The 23684-nt window shown below is 49.2% G+C and overlaps 1 protein-coding gene across 1 annotated transcript in view; it reads left to right on the top strand.

The window, feature by feature from the left end:
- The window catches only part of LOC149355009 (kinesin-like protein KIF2A), a 53810-nt gene that overhangs the window by 25740 nt on the left and 4386 nt on the right, over positions 1-23684 (top strand). Inside the window, exons 3-17 of the mRNA XM_089576051.1 lie at positions 1979-2377; positions 3014-3391; positions 4316-4606; positions 8196-8266; positions 9918-9986; positions 11549-11717; positions 13824-14076; positions 15819-15922; positions 16417-16579; positions 17950-18040; positions 18373-18436; positions 18534-18625; positions 19367-19509; positions 21042-21116; positions 21536-21671. Of these exons, the coding sequence (XP_089432177.1) occupies positions 1979-2377; positions 3014-3391; positions 4316-4606; positions 8196-8266; positions 9918-9986; positions 11549-11717; positions 13824-14076; positions 15819-15922; positions 16417-16579; positions 17950-18040; positions 18373-18436; positions 18534-18625; positions 19367-19509; positions 21042-21116; positions 21536-21671 (2498 nt within the window). The remainder of the gene's footprint in view (positions 1-1978; positions 2378-3013; positions 3392-4315; positions 4607-8195; positions 8267-9917; positions 9987-11548; positions 11718-13823; positions 14077-15818; positions 15923-16416; positions 16580-17949; positions 18041-18372; positions 18437-18533; positions 18626-19366; positions 19510-21041; positions 21117-21535; positions 21672-23684) is intronic.

Genomic DNA, 23684 nt, shown 5'->3' on the forward strand with positions numbered 1-23684 from the left:
ATGTGCGCGTGCGCACGAGGATGCGTGTGTCGGTTTGTGTGCGTGTGTGAGTGCATGTGTGTTTGAGTCTGTGCGTGAGTGCTTGCGTGCGTGTGCATCTGCGTGTGGGTGTATTTTTGTGTGTGCGCGCGTGCGTATGCATATATGTGCGCGTGTGTTTTCTGTATGCGTGTTTATGCGTGTATGTTCGTGTGCGTGCGCGTGTACGTCTGCGTGCGTGTGCGTGCATGTATGTATGTGTCTATGGGCCTGAGTGTGGTTGCGTGCATGTACAGTCTTTGTCAAAAGTAAGCAGGCAGCACGTTTTCCTTCTCAGTCGTATATTAAAGCTATTATGCAATCCCTCAAGCTCTAAATCTCTGTACGGTAAGAACCCCTGTTCTCACCTTCAAAGAACTTTTAGATCTTTAGGGAAGCCGTGCGGGCTCTGTAATACGAATGAGAAGCAAACCATGGAGCGTGAATAATGGAATTGAGTGGGCGAGTTGGTTTTCCATCTTGACAGTGAAAGACCTCAAAAGGACAGGAACGACAGAAACCTTTCCTTTTCTTTCCTTTTATGTCGTCCTTGTCCTTTTGAGCGCTTTCACTGTCAACATGGAGCCTGGTTACTTTTGACAAAGACTGTACGTCTGTGTGTGTAAGTGCGTGTGTGTGTGTGCTTGGTGTGCCTGTGTGTGTTTGCATTCGGGCTGGTGTGTGTGAGTTCGCTTGAGTACGTGCGTGCTGTGTGTGTGCGTGTTTTTGTTTGTGCGTGTGTGCGTACGTCTGCATCTGTGTACTTGCGTACGTGTGTATGTGCGTGTGCACGCGTGTGTGCTTCTCCATGTGTGTGTATGCCTGTACGTCTGTGTGTGTGCGTGTCTCTGTGTGTGCGTGTGTGGGGGAGTGCGTGTGCGCGCGTCCGAGTCTGTGTGTGGGCGCGCCTGCGCATCCGCGTGTGCGCGACCGCATGTGTTTGCAAAAATTTACCGAGCAACAGGCTTAGCTTCCCAGCAACGTTTTGGACTGCATAGACACTCCTGCGGACCAAAAAGTCCCGGAAGGTGAGGGCAAGGGTCAACTTTACCTGATATATATATATCGTGTTACGTGCTGGTCACGATAGGCAGAGACGGTGCTCCAGACGGGATTTACAGCGAGCTTGTGCCGGGAAAGGATTTGGCAACTCGGCGGCGGCAATAGAAAACAGAGCATTCACTGCCGCGGGGTTCACAAACACTATCGCGGCTGAACGCGGTGGTCATTGTATATGTAACCATTACTGGGAAAATAAAGCGCCTAAATACCAAGAACAATCTCTATAACACCGACGAAGCTTTCGTGCTTGATCATAATCCTTCGGCCGCCGCGGTGGCTCAGTGGTTATGGTGCTCGGCTGCTGACCCGAAAGACGCGGGTTCGATCCCGGCCGCGGCGGTTGAATTTCTTTGGAGGTGAAATTCTAGAGGCCCGTGTACTGTGCGATGTCAGTGCACGTTAGAGAACCCCAGGTGGTCGAAATTTCCGGAGCCCTCCACTACGGCGTCTCTCATAGCGTTAGTCGCTTTGGGACGTTAAACCCCATAAACCAAAACCAAACCAAACCATAATCCTCCCCACAAGTGTTTACTATAGCCCATATGCACTGACACAGGAGAGATAAAGTGAATAGGACTCACGTTAGACTCGCGACTGAAACTTTACTGGCCGAATGAAGTATTTACATAATTTTTTTTTTGTTTTTCCTTTTTTTCTCTTGTGCGGCTGGTGCGATCTACCAGGTCCTATCGCGTCATATGAAGTGAATATATCGAAAGTGTTGTGAACCGAATGCGTTACTGACACGTGCCGTGCTTATCTTATGAGGCCCACCGACCAAGCCATCTGTTATCGGCAGTGGTCCCGGTGACGTCACTAGCCAAGAGGCTATAAAACTACTAACCGCTAATAAAGCTCGTTCCTTCTTCTTCGCCAACCACTTGTCGATTCACTACAGTGGCGACTAGCGGCCCACCGCCGGGCACTGGCTGCTCCATGGCAGCTCACTTTGGACCGCCGGGTTTCGACGAAGTGGACGACAGTTGGGAAGCATACCAAGTACGTCTGGAGTCCTATTTTGAAGCCTACGGAATCGATGATTCGAAGAAGCGACGGGCGCTTCTAACGGCAGCTTTAAGTACAGCCACAGTCGGCAGAATAACGGGGCGTTGCGCGCCGGCCAAGATTCAAGAGCTTACCTACGAGAAGCTGGTCGAGCTACTGACTGAGCAGTTTGCGCCGCAGGGCAATGAAATAGCGGAGTCTTACAAGTTCTTCACCAGGTATCAGCGTCCTGACGAAACAACGAAGGACTTCATTGTCGCAATTCGGAAGATGGCCTGCGGTTGCAACTTCGGTGAGTCAAGGGACAGGATGCTACGAGACAGACTAGTTTGCGGCCTGCGTGACGCTGGAGTTCAGCGAGCACTGTTGTCAAAATCGTCGCTGACATTCAAAGAAGCAGAGGAGGCAGCTTTAGCGGCAGAGATGGCAGCCCTCAGCGTGGATCACATGGATAAGACAAAGGGTCAAGGCAAGGTTCACGCTGTGAAGAGCAAGCTGCAGGGTCCATCGCATTACCAGAAGACTCGCCTGCATACTTCACCTAGACCGAGCGATGGTGTTGTTTGTGCGTGCTGCGGTAGCACTGGGCACAGAGCAGCGAAATGCAAGTTTCGCCGGGCGGAGTGTTTTCGCTGCCGACGAAAAGGGCATCTAGCAAAGATGCCGAAGCCAAACTGTGTTGCGGAACTGCGAGCATTCTTGGGCTTCGTAACCTATTACCACGCATTTCTGGGAAATTTGGCTACTGCTTTGGAGCCGCTGTATGAACTGCTAAGAAAGAACGCACGCTGGCAGTGGGGAGTGAGACAAGATAACGCTTTCCGATTAACCCAGCGGCTGCTACAAGAGGCAAATTTTTTGGTGCATTACGATCCAAATAAGCCCCGTATCTTGGAAACCGATGCATCCTCGTGTGGCGTTGGCGCAGTGCTATATCACAGAGTAAATGGGCAAGATCTACCAATCGGGTTCCGATCACGAACTCTGTCACCGGCTGAGCGGAATTACGCGCAAATCGAAAGAGAGGCATTGGCTGTGGTCTTCGGTGTTACAAATTTCCGGGAATATCTACTCGGGAATCAGTTCACGCTCGTCACAGATCACAGGCCCCTCCTCGGACTCTTCAGCCCTGTTAAGCCCGTTCCAGCCATGGCCGCTGCACGGATTCAGCGTTGGTCACTCCTACTAAGCGCCTACAACTACAAGATAGAGTTTAAACCAGGGAAGGCGTTAATTCCGGCGGACACCCTCAGCCGTTTGCCTGTACGGCAGGCGCATGACGCTAAGGCTGCAGAAGAGGACGCCAGTGAGTACGTCCTGCTAACCGATCACTTAGACTCCGGTCCGCTGTCGGCGAGCGATCTGGCTACGATGACTGCGGACGATAGCCAACTCGCACAAGTCCGCGATTACATTCAGAACGGCTGGCCACGATACTTGCAACCTGCTCAGGAGCCTTTACGCGCCTACATGCACAGGAAGGACGAACTGACGTCCAGCCATGGAATTGTGTACTGGGGCCATCTTGCGGTAATTCCGAGGAGTGCGCGGCTACCAATGCTGCGTATGTTGCACGATGCTCATCAAGGAGTAGCGGCTATGAAGAGATTGGCCCGTTCTGTATTCTGGTACCCAGGACTCGATCAAGACATTGAGAAGCTGGCTAGCGCATGTCCAACGTGCATAGAATGGGGCAGCATGCCCCCTGCACGACAACCCGTGCCTTGGCCAGAAACAGCGGAGCCGTGGTCTAGAATTCATGTTGATTTTGCAGGTCCTGTGGAAGGCCACATGCTGATGATTGTGGTAGATTCTCATACCAAATGGATCGAGGTCACTCTAATGAAGACAGCCAGCTCGGGAAAAACAATTGAAGCACTGCAGACTATGTTCAGCCGATTCGGCTTGCCGAGGACCCTTGTGACGGACAACGGGCCGCAGTTTACTAGCGAGGAGTTCAGGGCATATATGAAGCGCAATGGCATCAGTCATATGCGGAACGCTCCCTACAAACCACAGTCTAACGGTCTGGCGGAAAGGGCAGTACGGACTGTGAAGCACGGGTTAAACAAAAACACGCGAGGTAGTTTGCAATCTCGCCTGGACCACATTCTTTCTCATTATCGGCGCACTCCCCTTCCCAACGGGAAGACTCCGACTTCCATGCTTCTCGGATATCAGCCACGCTGTTTATTCCACAATGTGGTATCACGACCCTTTCCTTCTGCAGATGAATACTACACCGGAAAACCGCTGCACAAGGAAATCTGGTTCAAGAACTACGGAGTGGGCGACAAATGGAAACCAGGCGTGGTAGAGTCCACCGAGGGCTCACGCATGACAACCGTAAGGACAGCAGATGGGGAGCAACATCGCCGCCACCTCGACCAACTAAAGACCAGGAGGACCAGTGTGGAAGGGGCTGAGGTTAAGCCCCAGGCACCCACGGAAGCATCAATGGCTGAGGACAGCGCAAGAGCATCGGTGGACTCGCAGCCTCAAGGTCACGGCAGGGGGGAGAGTGGGTCCCAACCAGGACCGGACAGTCAAACGACGCCAGATGCGCAAGCCGAAGACTGTACAAACGAAGCACAGGGAACAGACGGCGCTGACGCACCTCGTAGGTCAAAACGGCAGCGTCGGCCCCCGGACCGCTTCGCTCCTTAAGGGGGAAGAATTGTTGTGAACCGAATGCGCTACTGACACGTGTCGTGCTTATCTTATGAGGCCCACCGACCAAGCCATCTGTTATCGGCAGTGGTCCCGGTGACGTCACTAGCCAAGAGGCTATAAAACTACTAACCGCTAATAAAGCTCGTTCCTTCTTCTTCGCCAACCACTTGTCGATTCACTACAGAAAGAGTACAACGAAAAAAGAAGAGATGCCGGCGACATACATTAGGTTAGGGCAACCTAAAAAGAAATAAAAATATTAAGCCCCTGCCTGCACCACATACGTATAATGGGCTTAAACAAATTGAAGATAAAAGGATAGGCCCGTGGGCAATGATAATTTTACCACCTTTCGGTGGAGAAAAGGAAAGAAAATGGGGGAGGGGGAGAGCTACTCTAACTACCCACAGCCAGGGTAGCGGGCCCGGGGAGACTCCCCTGGTCCCCCTTGGAAAGTAGCGAAAAGGATGGGCATAATGGATGGGGTAAATGGTTGTCACGAATGATTGTCACGAAGCTGATGATCATTACGACTTGTAAAGTCGTAAGATTGGATAACCATGTTTACTAGAGCTTTCGCTCGTCTTTTAAGGTTTAGCCGGCTTGAATCAAATATATATATTTTCTTCTTGCATTTAGCCAAGCGCTCTCGGCAAAAAGAGTACCTTGTGCTCTAGAAGTCGTATGAAGAAGAACAAGATCGAATTCTCGTGCAAGGCTCGAGGCGCGTGCAGAGGCTCGATCGGTTGCCTGAAGCTCGTCTCGAACGTTCCATCGACCTGTTCCTGCTAAGTTCCCTGAGCCCGATCTCCAGAGTTCCTGACCGCGGCCGCTCTTCACAACCAGCTACTCAAAGCGGAGGATTTCTTGGGAACCTAGAGCGGTTGGCGAGCACCTTGCTGGGCGAGCCGTGGCGGCTGTCCGTGGACCGGTGCCAGCAGCGCAGGAATACCACTGCCGCCGCCGTCCGATTCACGTAAGTGAGCAACCGTTAAGTGGAATGTTTGCCCGTTCTTTGAGCCAATACGAGGACAGCCATAATGTCAAGAATTCTGCCTCCGTCTTTCAACCTGACCAACTGAAAAGAACACTGAGCTTCTAAAAGGAACCGCGCACGCGGTACTGTCAACGAGGCGTGCGAGACGCAGCTATCTTGCTTAGCTTTGTTACTTCGCTATTCCTTTGCTCGAACATCTTTGCGCATCACTGACACTACAATTCGACCGTCCACAAGTAGCAGGGAACACCAGCCTTGGCAGCCGACGATGATATGTCACAGTCGGACAAGGCAGACCACTGTCTCATGCAGCTTCTGTGAGCGAAGGAGTTGCGGCGGCTTGGCAGTTGGATGGCCCCCACAGCGCGCGAACTCCCCTTGCGCTCAGCGGGATGGCCACGAAATTCACCGCCATATGGCTCAGTTATACTGCAAAGTTCTCGGCGCGCGCAGGCGCGCCGGTAGTGGTCGGGCACGTCACGTTGGCGATGCGGCACCCGGCTGAAATCCATCCCCCCCCCCCCGCCCTCCTATACTCAAGCCGCATGGACGCGAGACAGCGCTGAGCGAAAAGTGCGCTGAAATCCATTCGTTCGGCCTGCTGCCTTCGAGTAGCGGCTGCGCGCTCTGAGTACCGTAGTCGACGCGCGCGTTACATTCAGGGTTCGCGCCTTCGACGCGCCCGGCGCAAGGCGGATGTAGAATGGTTAGGAAGGCTGGGCCCAAAAACGGTTTAGCGCGACTGCAGCACAGCCAGTTTCGGGGCCAAAACACTTACTTAAAGAAATGCAAAAGTACAGATAAAAATGCTGTAAAACAAGAAAAATAAACGAATATTTTAATGCCACGTTTTGTAAAGTAGGAAATTATTTCAGCAAGATATTACGCCGATTTTTTAAATTTTTTACAACGCCCTTGTTGCGCCCCCTTTTTGTGAGTGTGCGGTGCATTTGCAGCGCGACTTTGCAGGCCTTATTTCGGTACCCGGCCACAGTGGGCGCGGGAGCTTACGAAGCGGTTTGTTATCTCCATCTGTCTGCAAAGGTGCGCCCGGTAAAGCGTATAAATTTAGCTCGCCGGGCTCAAAATGCCCCTTTTGCGAATTTTCGCTGTCCTTTCGCGTCGCTTCTCTGTCACAGAAGGAGTGGTTGCCCACTCCTTCACGTCTGAAGGACCCCGAGACGGCGTTGCGCAAGGAACGGGATTTCTTTTGTTCCTCTTTGCTGGGCGACTTTGCTTTTTCTCGTTGCAACGTGCACTATCGCCTTTGCGTCACGTGCCGCGCATCGCGCATTTTGCTGAATGGATTGGAAGCATAATAGCACTTGGTTAAAGTACTCCCTCTTTTGAAGGGCACGACCATTGCCATAAGTTACTGCTTTGAATAGTGAAATGGGAAGTAGCTGCGATTTTTATTTATAGTTTGAGAGAAAATATAAAGGGCTCTTTGAGGTCTAGTCTGGCTCATTTCAATTCATCTTTTGTGCCTTCTAGTGGAATGACTTTACCTGTACCTTTGCCGCCTGTTGCTCACGAAGCACCGCATTTGTGTGCACCAAACTGTCATTGTCAGTTTGAGTCTTTATTTTACAGCGGTTGCACTACAAAAAGGACAAACTCTGAGGAAGTGCTGCACAACGGTTTCGAAGCCCTGTTCTAGAAAATGGAGAAGGAAGTTGGCCTTCGTGGGCCCAGTGCACGGCATGCAAAGGAATGCTGATCTGGCGAGATCTGAAGCCAACAGCCATGGTAGTTGGGAGAAAGTGTGCACTCATGTGCCGGGCAGACTGTTGAAGCCACTCCCCTTGTCAAGTCTCTCGTATAGGTAGCCGCAGTGTTCCTTTAAAGCACTCGCTGCTAGCTCGTTTTGGTGGCGCCTTTTTCTTCTCGGTTTTCTCGAATGTGTTGCCTGGAGCAGTCGGCTATTTCTGTGCATTCTAAATGCGTGGTCGGGCAAACTGATCATGGACATGCAGTGTAACTATTCCAGCTTCACATCTACTGCAATGCTTCAGCCCTGTATCTGGCTGAGACACTGACTCAATTCCTATGTTGCAGCCTTTGAGTGCACAAGGGATGACATTGCTGAGGTGACTTTCACTGCATGTGCAAAGCATTTTTAGGGCTTTAGCTGGCTCACTGGGTCAATGGACACCTCAGTCGCGCTGTAAGTTGGCGTTGGTGTCGACCTACAAATTCAGGCAGTTATGCGCCTCCCTTTTCTCAAAACCAGGGTAAAGTTCAGGATGTTTAGGAAAGAAAAGGCGCATAACTAGCTCCTTGGGTCAGTGGACTGCTCGATCATGCTTTCGCACATCTCGTGCTTAGCGATGCTAAACTGCCAGTGATTTTCTTTTTATGGAAGGACACACACTACATAGTATTAAATTCCTATAATAAGCTTTTAGAGGAAATTAAAATCTGCCATCTTTGCTTGCAGGGCGCACACACTCTGCCACAGGGGTGAGCATGGACTCGGACAAACAGGTGGGGGAGACCAAGGGCAAAAAGGTGAGTTGCCATTTCTCGCCAAGCTCTAGAAGTGCACTCTGCCCAACTGCTTTTGGCCTCCCGTTTCTGTTGGGGCAGCGTGCTGCCCCGAAGTCCATTTTTTACAACCCAGACATGGGGGAAACCTTGGCATGCCTTGGTGACCTTTTCGTTTTTAGTAGGAGCATGTCGAATACCGCCACTATGCTCCATCCCATAACTACCTTCCAGCGCTACCACAGACAGAAACAACTTCAGCCAATTGGGAGAGCACATTAAGTGGAGCGAACACTGACCAAAACATCTCTTGAGATTATGGTGGAAATGCGAAGATTGTGCCTCAAACTGAGAGAATTGAGCTCTGCGATATCAAGGACATGATGATTTGTAATTTTAGTTTGGCATTGAAAATTTCATAAAGAGACATCTTGCGGCGAAGCCCGTCATTACCACTGTAGTCCACCACATGACCACGTCTTGGTAAAATATCGCCTATGAATTTTAAGTGCGTTGTCGACCATGTACTTTTAGCTTTTGCAACTAGATGGCGCCACAGTGTTTTGAATTTCTTGGCTGGAGCAGCAACCACGGTATACAGCATTTTCGGTGAAGAGACGTAAATCGCTGCCGTAGCAGCTTTGGTTATGGAAATCTGTCTGGTGACTGCTGGTTTTACTGCACTCACGCCAGCCATCACGCTCGCTGATCATGGTTTGCAGCATCGGGATGCATAAAAAGAGGCGCGTACCGTTGTGGAGTACAGCACAAATCACGAATACAGCATTGTGCCGAAAAAAATTGGGTTGTTAAAATTCAGTGTTTTGTCCCTTGCAATGTGTTCCACCGCTCCTTATCATTGCGTGTTGGCTTGCGCAGCGCGTTGGCTTGCGGCGTACAAAGTTGGTTAGAAGAGAGTATAAATCGATGCTGTCTACGTACAATAAGGATACACACATGTACGCTTAACACAAGCATTTTGCAGTACTGTACCCTATTTGTCAAATTCACACTTTTAAGTTCAGCGCACGCATTCGGAGTTGATAAGCTCAGCCTAGTAGCGTCATCTGGTTGTTACGGAAAGCATTTTTATCAACAAACGGTCCTCTTAAAGACTAGAATTGGCAGAATCGTCACTCTAAATAAAAGAAAATTTTAAAACGTCTGAAGCCAGTGGTCCAGCTTGCAAGAGTGCTGCCATTTGTGTGTTGTGTTGGGTTTAATGGCGCATAAGCGACTAAGGCTATCATGCGCCAGCTGCCATTTCGGAAGAGATTTCTTTGAGCACACAAGAGGCGCGCACGCTAAGCTCGGGAAATGGCGTACGTCATGCGAGTGTACATTAAGGCTTGATATGAAATAAGTGTTTTGTGCACTTTAAAGCATGCTACATCATATGCCCTTATGCCTATTTTATACTGGTGCTGCATTCCGCAGCATCGGAAAGTTTCGGGTGCACTCATCGCAACTTTGGCAGCGCTGCAAGGAACTACTGGGATGGTGTATGTGTACTGTAGTGATCCTGAACCTACTTTTATTTGTCCTAAAAAGGCTGAATTATAACCGAGTTAAGCTTAGTGCAGCTCGTGCTTGTGCCTTCATATTGTGGCATAATAGATACTTCTCTTTAAAACCTGAATTGCCACTGATTTACTTGTTCCTTCCTTCCTTGCAGCTTGAGTTCAGCACAGTTTCTGCGCTAAACCCAGGCCTCCAAGATGTCAACCGGAATTCTGGGAAGAAGGTGAGTGTTCATTCAGGATGCATTCTGTGTTGCATGTGGGTATAAGTCTTCATAACACTACATTTGCAAAGGAACGTGCTTACTGGGCAGTAGGACATAGAAACATGAGTTGTTCAATTATCCCATCCAAAGGTGGTGCTCACTCTAGTTCAGTGCCAGCAATGATGGGCGGCAGTTCGCAATGGTTGGTTGAAGCAGACGTTTTTGAGTTGGTTCATTTGTTAGTGATAAAAACTGCCCATGCTGTTGGTTAGCCCTTGCTATACAAAGCCAGCAGCACCCTGCAAACTAAGTTGCATGTTCCGATTAAATGGTTGGTTGTATTTTGTCATCCATTGGTAAACAATTATGTGTCCGCTGCACTAGCTGTATATTCAGTGAAGCTTTGACAGTTTCATGGTGCCTTAACCGCCTCTTTGGTGTGGTTGAGTGTGATGTGTTCCTATTACTTTGCCTGTTAGTGACTCTTCGATTGCCGCTCTTGACAGCTAGTCCACGAAAGCTTTCCGTTACAGCAGATTGCTGCACTTGCTTCTCTCGGCCAGTCACTATTCTCCCAGCAAGGATCTTTCTTTGCTAGGAGAGGAGTAAGAATATGGTCACGGGAGGCACGCCTGCCTTAATATTAAACGATCTAAATTTAGGGTGCTTAAATGTTCTTGAGCCTCCCAATCTCGAGTGTGCTTCATTGTTTTATCTGCGCACTAAACTTGCAGTCTCTGAAGCTGCAAAGTGTGGAGCCATAATAAAGTTTCATTTGGGGATTACTCATGTTTGTGGGTTGTACTTTTTCGTCGAAACAAATTTCCTAAATTCGGTTCTAACCGAAAAACACCAGTGTCCTTGACATGCATGTGCAGCTAGGGCCATGATGAGTTGATGTGCCGTTGGACTAAGTAGCAAGCAGTCGTGCATTTTGAGGTTTCACTCCACTGTGGTACATGCTTTGGTTATTTGGTTAAGCCGATGTCTGCAATGCATGCGAGCACGCTCGAAACCAAAAAGCATAAATTTCGTGAGCAACTGTAATCATATGGCTACCTTGGCGGTTCCATCGCTTTCAACACATACATCACATGGTGCCCGACGCTCTCGCTCATGGTAGTGCAGCAACCCACATAACGCGGCAACCCAAATTAATATCCAGTTGTGTTATTGTTCACTGGTTTCTTAATTTAACTTCTGTTAATTTTATTTTATTGGTAATAGCATTTCCTTCTGTAGGCACAGCTATGAGTGCTTTATCAGTAATTAGCGACCATTTATGCATACATGAGCCGCTGTGGTGGCTCAGGTGTTTTGGTGCTCGGCTGCTGTCCTGAAAGATAAAGGTTTGATTCCGGCCACGGCGGTCGCATTTCGATGGCGGCAAAATGCTGCAGACCAGTGTATTCTGCGATGTCTGTGCACGTTAAAGAAGCACAGGTGGTCGAAATTATCTGGAGCCCTCCACTACGGCGTCCCTCATAGCCTGAGCCAAGACCTCGAAGCTGTTGAGTTTGATTCGCACGCACCCCAAGCCCTTTGCTCCTCTGCCTCACTGCGATGCCTCCTCTGCGCAGCTTCCAAGGCCCACTCGGGTGCCTCTGACATCGGCCAAGTCGGGTAGCATCCAGGACCGGAGGAGTCTCGCCCGACCAGCGCTCCACCAGCCGAACGGTCATGACCGCGCCATGGGTCCCCCGCCCGCACCACTCTCCACCACCAACTCCAGCAACATACTTTCCTCTCGTAAGTGTCTCCAAGAGTTGCCGTTGTGTGTTCGCACGCATTTGGGTGAAAATTGGCAGTGTACTTACTTTTGCAATAGGGGTGAAGAACGAGAAGAGAACAGGACGAGCGGTAACGAGCAACTGAAGTTTATTGGAAAAAAGACATGTTGCAGCAAAGGTTGCATCTGCGCACAGAGTACGACAACTGAGATAGTGACACGTGTAACACACGAGATAGTTAATGAAATATATCGAAACGAACAAAAAATAGCAGTGAAATGCCCGTAACAGGTTTAACAGAAAGCGGGTCTCTATCTAAAAGCGCCACGGAAGGCTCACTCACACACATATCAATCAAGCCCAAATTTGCGCATGTGTGCCGCTTCTAAAATATCCCTTTCAAGCCTCGACCTGCCCCTTCCGATTATGGTGGCTTTGTTCAACTGTGGGTAGCAGCCATCGCATTCCCTGCAGTGTCTCGGCAGATTAGCGCCATTATCGGGTTTCATGAACCGGAAGGGCTGTCGCAGCCTATCGTTTAGACATTGACCCGTCTGGCCAACGTATACTCTGCCGCCTCGCAGCGGGAACTGGTATACCACATCAGTGTCACAGTTGACTTATCGGTGTTCATGCTTCGTCGTGCACGCGACCCTGCGCCTACCTTCCGCCACGCGCTTGGAGAGCTGAGGTAGCTTGCAAGGAGCTGAAAAAACAATTTGAATGCCTTGCCTACCTGCCACCCTCTTGAGGTTATGGGCCATCTTGTGCACATAGGACACAACTTCAAGCGGCCTTTTGTCCAGAGGGATCGCCTCCCCTTGGACACGCACCTTGGGTGCACCAGGTGCTCGCAATAGAAACTCGTATGAACCCTATCTATATGACATCAATTACAGTGCACCTATGTAGGCAGCCATGGCGGTGGTCGCATGGTGCCATGGCTCATCAATGGGGTAATCCGGTTGTCTGCATAATTGGATATGACCCATGCCCCTGGGCACGGCCCAGAGGGGGCAAAGTTTTTTGGTGCCCCCCCCCCCTTTGATATCCAAGGAACCAGGGTTTTGTTATGGGGGACAACTTGAATACACCTTGGATGTGTGTGGATGCAATATCCCTAAGCTTGCACATATTGTTTATGGCCACTAATATCCCAGTGCTATTTGCATAGTACTATCTCTGTAGAGAGAAACAGTCAGTTGAAAGTTCTTTTTAAGAGATTATGCCAGCGCCCTCATGACCTCCTATTTTCCTGGCAGATCTTGAATGTGCTCCCAGGTTGTGGCTTATGGGGGTAGCCGTCCGCCCCGCGCTACCACTCTGCGACTGCAGCGTGTTCATTCGCTAACCGCAGAGCGGTTCATGCTCCATCGGGAATAGAGGGAGGGACAACAAAGTGTACTACACTCGGATTCTATTTGTTGCACTCTCAAATACTCATCATGAGCCAGCTAGCTACCTAAACATAAACGAGGCATTCCTCGGAAGTAGAAGGCAATGCAAGAAGGGCTTCCAAATTACTGGCTGGGACAGGGGCGCGACTTCGGTGGCATCGGTGACGAGCGCTTGCACGTGCCGAGAATGGCAGCCGGGCTTTCCCGGGCAGGCTGCATCCTTGGGGCAAAGCCATCTCTGAGAAATTGGCGGGGGAGGTGAAGAGAGCATGTGTTGGCTTCACTAGCTTTCTCTCCTTGGAACCAGACGTCCAGGGGCAAGGTCGCCGGATTCCGAATAGACTTTCCCTTGCTCCGCGGAATTCTGCGTGCCTGTCGCGGTGGCGCTCCGTCGCTGCTTCTGCTTCCCCAGTGAGGGAGCTTACCCCTCTCCCAACTGTCTCAGCCCTGGCGTCTGATGATGATGATGGTCACTCACGTTGAAATGGAAGGATAAATGGGTTTTTCACAAGGTTAGCAGCAAAGGAGTCACTGGCTGTGTGCCCTAGGGTTGCAGTGCAGGCTGTAGAGTGTTCCGGGGTGAGAGCATATCTGGCATGTTTAAAAATGTCCAGGCATTTTTACTTCTCTTTTAGTTGTTTCAAGCAGCATCATCGGTGCAAATGCAGCATTATGATCATATTGGTTGAAGCGGTCAGACGGCTGTGCGGTTTGTGCACTTCTCGCAGTGGCTGACAAAGACTCTGCCCTCGGCCCAGTCGTGCCACGGCAGCAGCCACAGTGCAGCCTTGTGGCTCCCAGCATCAGAGCATCGGAATTGAACGCCAGTCTGCGGCGCACCAACGTTGTCAAGGAGGTGGAACGCATCAAGAAGCAGCGGGAGGAGCGGCGTGCCTGGCAGTTGGCCCAGATAGAGGAGAAACGCGAGCGTATGAATGCGGACCCGGGCAACCCCAACTGGGAGCTCCTCTCCATGATCAGGTACGTTCTTCTAGAGCTGAACATGTGTTTACCTGTTCCCTCCAATATCACCAGTAGTCATGAGACAGTGCCTGTTGCGGTAAACTTTGGTCCACAGACCTGTCACAGCTGCCACAGCTATGTAACCATGGGTGCAGTAGCTGCATTGTACAGGCGGTAAAGTTTGCAGCAACCTGCGGGCAGATTTGGTTGTCGGCGCATAGCTGGTCAAAATCAATCCTGTGTGGTTCTCCTCGAGCCCCTATTTTTTTTTAAATAGCCTTCAGTACAACTTGAGGAAAGAAGAAACAAATTGGCCCGCAGTGCACTTGGCGTGCTATGTGTGCATGAATACAGTGAAACATGGTTAATTCCGGTTCATTCTAACTTTCCCACAATTTCCATTTACTATATAATGCACGCATTTTACCTTGCATCATGTGCTTCAGCCTGCACTTTGCATTATTCATGTAACCAAGATCGTTTTGCTGCTCTTTTGGATAGCTGCATTGACTGGAACATACATTCGCGAGCTGTGTGAAGCCACATTTTTTACCTGTGAGCATTAAGGCAAAGTGTGCATCATGCACAGGCAATAGAGCAGCTAGGAGTGTGCGAGGATGGCATTTGAATTTTGAGGAAGGAAGACAGTGAAAGAGCATTGTGGAGCCGACAAGGATAAAGGAGAAGGAAGGCAGTGAAAGAGCTTTTTGGAGCAGAAAAGGGAAAAGAAGTAAACGGAACTCTCTTTCCTCGCATTTTAGATATGGTTGGATAATATTTTTGTATGTACCGTATGTTAACAAACATTGCACCGTGTTACTATGCTGTCGGCTTGCTGCTATCATAAAAGCTCAATAATTCGTAATTTCTTTCGTGCTTAATTCGTGCTTTCTTTTGAGGCTGAAATGGGGCCGGAGTGACTACTTTCAGTGATGGAGCTCTGTCGCTGCCGCGCAAACTGCAAATGGCACGTAATGAACACGCAGTTTCGGCGCTCTTGAAGAACCACTCTGATGGAAACGCTCAGCAGCCGCTGGAGCGGCAAGAAAAATGTGCGGACAGAGCAGAATAGAGAGAAGTGCCATTTGGTGCTTGAAACTGTGCGCAGCTGGTCGATCAGTCGGTCGGCTGGCTGGCTGATGCTGGCTGGCACAAAGTTCAGAAATGCGAAATCAAAACCATGCGGTGCAACTATTTTTTAAGAAGGGCTCTTTGGGCAATCACTTGCCACGCCTGTCATGTCTGGACACTGCCTCTCTTTCGAAGCCCGCTCTAATTAACCTGCATAGGCGTTGGTCGGCAGCTCTTGTCTGGATTTTCAGAATCTGGTTGGAATTGACAAGCTTTTACACTGCCCGTAAACACCATTATATTATTGTGCTGCTCACTCACTGTTTTGGTTATAGCATGCTGTTGATAATGGCTGTCCTGCGCATGTCCTGCACAAAAATGAGCGCATGCGACAGTTTGATTTATTGGAAAGGAAATATCGCTTACGGCTAGTGTATTGTACTACCCTCATTTATTTGATAACTTTCCTGGAATCTTACCTTGTCACTTACCTTGTGTTTCGATGGCTGACACATTCCCTCCTTGACTGCCCAAAATAGGCTTGGGAAGATGAGCAAATGATGTAATTCTTCACCTTGAATTTTTTGTTACAGAAATGGACCCTGGCAGGGCTTAGTTTGGACATCGTGTACATTTGCCGCCCTTTTTGGTGTTCAAGGTTTGCTCATCGCACTGTCTCCTTTCTGCAGGGAGTACAGGTCAACCCTGGACTTCAGGCCTTTGTTATTGAGCGATCCTTCGGAAGTGCGCCAAATATGTGTGGCTGTCCGCAAGCGGCCGTTGAATAAAAAAGGTAGGCACCTACTGCTGAAGCAGCTTCCGGCTAGGCTCATACCCATTCATCTGTGTGAGAGATGGCATTTGGTTGATTATGTACCGGTTCTTGGGAAAGGTAAACAAATGGGGGAAGTTTGTTCAGCTTCTCTTGGGCAGTAATTTATTTGTACATGGGTTAACGCAAACTGTTGCGAGTGCCACAGAGCCTAGCATTCCACAGCACCATGGGCCTTGATTAATTGGTTGCTGTGTCACATTGCTTTCAAAATGACAATGCAACCTGATATAACACATTCATGGAATGTGAGATTTCTACATCGAGAGCTGACCACATGTGAATATGTGAGGTATTCTTGCAGCCTGTTACGATAAGTGAATTATTGTGAATAGCCTTGCTCTGGAGATAAACTGAAAGATTTTCTCATTTCTATTCTGAGCTTGATTCGTGCCAGGTGCACAGAAAGCATCCAGATTTCCCCTGCCCTCGTCTTGTCTGGCTGCACTGTGCAGAGTCAAATCGCAAGGAGGTGGACGTCATCACGGTGCCCAACAGGAATATCATTGTGGTCCACGAACAAAAGCTCAAGGTGGACCTGACCAAGTTCCTCGAGAATTCGACGTTCCGCTTTGACTACGCCTTCGACGAGACGGCTAGCAATCAGCTCGTCTACAAGTGAGCCTTATTGTTAAAATTTGTTAGCTTGTAAGAACCATAGTATCAACCAACGTGTTTCTGGTAACAGTGGTTGTCGCAAGAGCACACTATACTTGCAGTAATCTCTTTCAGACTAGTCTACACGTGGTGCATGTTTTGTGCATGCAGGTGCAGCTGTTTTGGAGCGGTTGTTATTTTGGGGCCAGATGTAATGAAACCATTCTTCTTGTTCAGCCTCTTGTGGTCTTGTGGTCACTGCTTAGTCTCTTTAACACGTTCTTTCTGTCGTGGGTCCCCAGTGGATCTTCAAACTCACTGCTGCTTGGGTCATCAATAAAGTCCATCGCAGACAAAACGGAGTCCGAGCTTTCCGCCGTTTTAGAGCATGCATAGCACTTGCAGAGGCTGCGAAGTGACTTCTGTGCTGTCGCGTCTTTGCAGCCTGTAAAAAAATGCTGCCTTGCGGGGCAAAAAAAAAGCTGCTAACCAATTTTAAGTCTTAACTACAAGCCAGATGATAAAGCATGCCCGTAAGCAGCATAGAAGGCTCTGAAGTCGAGCAGTAGAGTAGTTGTTAGCGAGCAGTGAGCGTACTACCATGTCTGCCTTCGCAGCGCGTTTTCGGAAACGAGCATTCAATTCTTTCACTGGAAGCTAGACGCGCAGCATGGTGGTAAGCAACGTGGAAAGAACATGTATTTTTGCCTGCTGTTTATAAATAGTTGATTGAATTTTATGTAAAACAATTCCTTCATCACTTATGCTGTTGTGCACGTTTTTTGCAAAGTTGGGCTAGTTGGATTGAACTATACATCATAGCGCTAAACAACGAAAACAAGTCTTGTCCTCTCCTCTCTTGTCTTCGCTGTTTTGCGCTATTATGTATACTTTCAAGAAACTTTGCCGCAGAGAAGTTATATTCTTTGATGTGGCATGCATGTTAGCAATATGAGTAAAATCGTCATCCTGCCTATCATAGAACCTGAGTTATGGGGTATTAAAGCTGCCATTTCAGATGCAGCAAGACACAATTGTCACATTTTTGAAGTGGCAGCTTCAAAACCACATAACTCATGTTCTGTGATGGGCAGGATATTTTTACCCTTATGGCATTCTTCGATGCCAAGAGAACTCAATGGCATCATTTTAGCAAGCAACCGGTGGTAAACATTTTGGAAGCTGTTCACAAAATACTAAAAGAAAGTGCTCAAGGAATTGTTGTAGTACATAAAATTAAATCGCTTAATTAGAATCGGCACACAAAAAAATACATGTACACTGTAGATTTCATCATTGTCTGTGGCATTCTCTAAAAGGGCAGAAAAATCTTTGTTGCTACAATTTCTCATATTAATGACATCTACTGTTCCAACATTTTGATACCTCAGGTACACTGCTCGGCCGCTCATACAGACGATATTTGAAGGCGGCATGGCAACGTGCTTTGCTTACGGGCAGACGGGCAGCGGCAAGACACACGTGAGTCCCGGTCGCCTCCTTGCCAGGATGTGCAGTTGACCATATTCTTGCTTGCATAGGGCTCGATAGCGCTTTGTGTTTAGGCTTAACTCGAGGATCTTGCAGCACATTCCGTGCATTTCCTCCAGAAATGTGTCAGATCATCATGAAATGTAGTCCACAAGTGGTAATGAAACCTGTGCTGTCAGCAGGGCAGTCGTCTCTATTCGGCAAAGTCTACTACTTTGTTGTTTGCGTCGCTGCTAAATCGAGGCTGCTGCTCGATTAAATCCACTTTCTTTGTATTCCGCGGATGGACCTCCCGTTGCTTCAGTCTCTTGCAACTCTTGCAGACAATGGGTGGCGACATCTCAGGAAAGACGCAAGACTGTTGTAAAGGGATATACGCATTAGCAAGTACGTTTTTTTTTCCTCGCTTTGATGTCGGCAGTTATCTCAAACAATTAGGCATTGACCTCCGACCTTCTTCACCCCCCCCCCCCACTCCATGCAGCAAAGGACGTTTTCAAGTTGCTGAAGTCCGCTAAATATAAGAGTTATGAATTCGTTGCCTCTGCCAGCTTTTTCGAGATCTACAGTGGGAAGGTGAGCAGTCCATTTCCTTTTGCATTTGGGTTCTAACGCAAGCCTCAAGCAGGTCCCGCTCTGCTTCAGGCTTCATCTGTGTAGATGCAGTCCTCAGCCATTCACTGATAATCCCCCGGTCAAGCGGGCAACGTAAGTGCACTTACGGAGAGTGTCACTCGCAGAAGGGTGCACTCCAGTTGGAGTGCGTTCACGGAACACACTTTGAAGGCACAGTACGTTACCTCGACTGCAGCTACTTTGAAGGCACAATATTTATGGGGCCTAATGGCCGCTTCACGCCGCCATCTTGTTTGTTGTCTAAATTCTGGGTAGTCTTCGATGGTCTTGGTTTTTCTTCTTTTTTATCATTGTTAAAAACCGCTTAAGCTCGTTTTGTTTCCGCTATATCGTGTTTTATTTTGTGTCTCCATTTTTTTACTGAAAGTGCACTTTTCCTTCCCGTTTAGCCCCGCGCAGCCTAAATTGTCACTCGGGAGACCGAATCGCACTCCCTGTAAGTGCACTTTACTGTGCACTTGTGCGCTTGAAAAGGGTATGAGACCACGTTAAAATCGCTTCTGCCACGAATGTGCAGTGACGCCAACTCACTAGGATGTTCCTGTGGTTGTCATGGCAGGACGTAGCCAGACATTTCAGCTGCTGTCTCGTTATTTTGGGGATATTTTTGGGAGTGCGTAACTGTCACCTGTTTGAATTCGGTTATTAAGCTGCCTCCACGGTACCTGTCATGTTTTCCAGGTGTTTGATCTTCTGAATGGCAAGGCAAAGCTCCGTGTGCTGGAAGATGGCAAACAGAAGGTGCAGGTCGTTGGCCTTCTGGAGAAGGAGGTGGACTCGGTTGAGGAGGTGCTGAAGCTTATTCAGCATGGCAATGAAATCAGGTGCAGAGAAGGTTTTTTTGTTACTAGTAGGATGGTGCCTCTTCTAGGCAAACCTGGAGGATTCGCCTAGTAAACGGGTAGTTTAAAAGCAGATGTTCTTCCTGTTCACTGCCTAACACAAACTGCTTCGTGCATCTTTGGTGCCACACTCTCGAAAGTTTCTTCTTTTGAAAGTTTCGCTTAAGAGACCTCCTTTCTTTTATCCCGGCTTTGAAGTGATTGCGGGAACTGATCAACTATGTATAACAGCTTAACACGTTTATTGCTTGTGTTTCATTGATGGGTCATGTCGTGGAGTCCTGCTGTCCAGTAGAAATACTGAGTTGCATTGCGAAGCCATGGGACAGCTCGGATTTTCCAAAACGTCTGTGGGTAACACGCATGTCCGGTTGCTATTGCCAATCTTGGTAATGCCAATAAATTAGGAGGCTCACTGGTGTGTCAAGCCGCACCCAAGATAATCTAAGGGTGGCCCACTCGTTGCCCACCGATACCTAACTGCACTGCATGAAGACATATGGCGAAGGCTACAATGCAACACGTGGTTAAATTTTTTTTATTGCTTGCAAATACGGGTCTGCCTAGTTTTGAGTAGTTGGGGTGTTTGGTGTAGGCTTATAGTGGTTCAAGTGACTGAAGTTTTCTCTTTGACGAGTCCATTGTGCGCAAAGCTCTGCAGCTTTCAGGTATACCATTGTTTCAGGCTGCTAGGGGGCTTGTGTGGGTTTGAAAACAATTCAGGGGGCACTTTGGCTGTCTAAAGTGCGTAGAGGCGAAAGCGTTTTCCGAACCACTTTGCCTATGGGACACAGGTGACGTCCCAACTGGATGACGTCGCACATAATTGATGACGAAGTAATGACAAATTACTAATTAGTGGATAATTACTAAATAATGACTAAACACTAACTAACTGCTAATTACCGACGCTTAGGCTTCGCCTTTAGGAGTGGAACGCGACAGCATGTTGCAGCCCTGCCATGCAGTCCACAGAACGCCACCACCCGTTCGGCGCGATGCCTTGCCCTTTGAACGCAACGCTTTTTGAGGAAAGGAAATGGCGCAGTAATTCTCTGCCATCTCGGTGGGCACCCGAACCGCACCGTACAGGAACGGAGGAACGCCACCACCCGTTCGGCGCGATGCCTTGCCCTTTGAACGCAACGCTGTTCGAGGAAAGGAAATGGCGCAGTAATTCTCTGTCATCTCGGTGGACACCCGAACCGCACCGTACAGGAAGGGAGGAAGTGGGACTGGAAGAAGAAAGAGAAAGAGGGGCCGTAATGAAGAAAATGAAAATTGTATTTGAGGAAAAGAAATTACGCTGTAACTGTCTCGCATATCGCTTTGGACAACAGTCAGAACCCGGACACATCTGCCGACACGGCTGTTGACTCGGCTGTCGACAAGGCGGCCGACACGGCTGCCAACACGGCTGCCGGCACGGCTGCTAGCGACAGTACGAGGCATTAACGCTTTCGCCTTAATAGAGTTGACCCGACCGGTGTTCACCCTCCGCACCTCTTTTACAGGACATCGGGGCAGACATCCGCCAACCAGAACTCTTCACGATCACACGCCGTATTCCAGATCATCTTGAGGCTCAGGTAAGTGATGCACAGGGCCACCAGACACTTCCCAAGCGGCGTGGGTAATAGGCCCAATATTGGAAATGGACGGCTTCACTGTGTTCCTATGTAGGACCGGCCTTTGACAATACATTTCCAAAATTGTCTTGGTTAGCTGTGCTTCTGCTTCCTGTTTCTTTTGCACCGTGCGGTGTGGGCAATGTGTTCAGTTCCTGAGGTACCAAACAATGGCCGTTAGCTGTACTCGGTGCCTCAGCAGTTTACACGCAGCATGTTTAAGGATAGGCAGTGAAGAAGCTATAGTTTTACATCTTTTGTAAGTTGTTTTCATTTATGCAAAGGCGCTTTCCACACGTACGTGTGCTGGGCAGCACTTAGTTCAATGCAGACTTCTCCCCGCTCAAGCTTCTCATGCTGGTCTCCCTTGACCCCTGCAGGATGTCTGGGCGCCTTCACGGCAAGCTCTCTCTCATCGACCTGGCTGGGAATGAGCGCGGGGCCGACACACTCAGCGCCAGCAGTCAGACTCGTATGGAGGGTGCAGAGATCAATACCAGCCTGCTAGCCCTCAAGGTGTGCTCACCGCCTCTCGGGGCTCATTTGTGCAGGGATATGGTTTTAAAATATCCCCCCTCCATCCCCCCCAAATCGATTTCGCTGATGTTTGTCTGTCCGAAGCCTCTCTCCGTGGCTGAGATTGCTCGGGAAGAACAGCCTGCATTTCGCAAGCCTCTCATCGCTGAGCCGCTGCTCCACTGTACCAGGAACAGTATGAAGACTCCCAGCGATATGGGCATTGACTAGGCTTGTGCGACTATTGAAACGTTACTAATGTGGAAGCTCATAATGCGGTATTAAATTCGGGCTTTGAAGCGAGTAGCAATATTCGAAAACGTTTGGAGAAGTTCAGGAAAACGAGCCGCTGGAAGAAGCAGCAGATGGTCATATGCACGCTCTGACACTTGTGTGATTGTACCGCTCTGGTTGTTGGCACGCATCATGCGTAGGGCGCGGCAGCCTCGACCACAAACAGCTTTCTGTTACCTACCGTATTTTCGCGATTCTAAGCAACCCCCGAATCTAAGCACCCCCCCCCCCTCCCCCGTATTTTTCAACAAAAAATTGGAAAACAAGTTCCCATGCGAATCTCAGCACCCCCTTTTTTGCGAAGAAAAGTGCGTTCCAAGGCCGCCAAGCGCACTTGCTGACTCTTTCGTCGAGCCTGTGCAGTCGGAGTCCAGAGGTGGCGCGGCCTGCGCGGCGTCCACGGCACTTTTTTGTGTTGCCGCGGTCCTACACTAAATACAGATGGCGGCACAGAACGCAAAAAAAACTAACCAAAAAGCAGCCGAAAGCGACCGCGATAACTATGTCAGTAGTAGTATTTATTTATTTTTTATAAGTGTCTGGTCAGTCACCCTGTTGTCACATGGGCCTGGTATCGGCTGCGCTCAGCAGGTGTCGCGTGCATTGCGGGCGCGCGTTGCTTTGTCTAGCGTCACTTCCTTGACAGCTGTAACTCCTAACGTGTCTAACGCAAGGCGGGATGAGTGCAAAGAGCTCTGCCTACAGCTTGAAGTTCAAGCGAACTGAGATCGAGTTTGCCGAAGATAATGGCAACCACAGTGCCGCTGCGGAATTCGGCATGGACTGGGCGTGCGTCATCAGGTGGAGGAAACAGCGGGATAGATTTTCAAAGGTGCTGCGACACGCAAAAAGTTCACGGGACAACGCAAGGGCCGACATCCGCAAATTGAACAAGAAGTCTGCGAGTTTGCTCGCAGTGAGAGATGCAGAGGCTTCGCTGTCACTGCTGATGCAATTCAGGTCAAAGCGACAGAAATAGCACCAAGAATGCAGATTCCGGAAGACCGGAAGAAAACGCCGAGGGGAAAGCTGCAGAAAGTTCCCCCGTCAGCCATCGCAAGGTGGATTTCGGAGGCGTGGAAGGGTGCAAGTTGATGTTGTGGTGAAGTCATTTAAGAAGTGTCCTATTACAAATAACTTCGACGGAACAGAAGACCATCTGCTGTGGGATACTGAAAGCGGCTGCTCAAGCGGTGCGACGGAATCGAGTGGCAGTGAGTGACGAGTAGCAGATATAAGTGGTGGGTTCACTGTCTGCAGCCTATTTTTTTTTAGTGATTCCTAATTAAAATGTTTTTTCTCGCGCCCATCTCATCGAGATTTCGCCGTGAAAAGAGGTGCCCGGGGTTGGGGGGGGGTGTTGTCATTTTAGATTTTTCGAATCTACCCCCCTCACTTTAGGCATCGCGATCGTGAAAAAAAAGGGGGTGCTTAGAATCGAGTAAATACGGTAATTCGCATTTGGCCTAACCCTGCTAAATCGTCAGCCTTTTTTTCTTATTTGCTGTACCAGTTACACCATGCTGTGCCAGAGGCCAGGTGGACTAGACTTTTACGGCTTTCAGTTTCTCGTAGGGTGTGTGATTATTAAAAATTTACGACCGCTTGCCTATTCAAAATATCGGAATTTCTTGTTCGCTTCTGCTCGCGTCTTCCTGTGGGTGGGTGAAGCGCATTTATTCACTCTATCTGGTATCATGATGTGATACGGTGCGGGCA

The sequence above is a fragment of the Amblyomma mixtum genome, chromosome 3 (genome assembly GCF_055824585.1).
Source record: "Amblyomma mixtum isolate Tamu chromosome 3, ASM5582458v1, whole genome shotgun sequence".
NCBI classification, from domain to species: Eukaryota; Metazoa; Arthropoda; class Arachnida; order Ixodida; family Ixodidae; genus Amblyomma; species Amblyomma mixtum.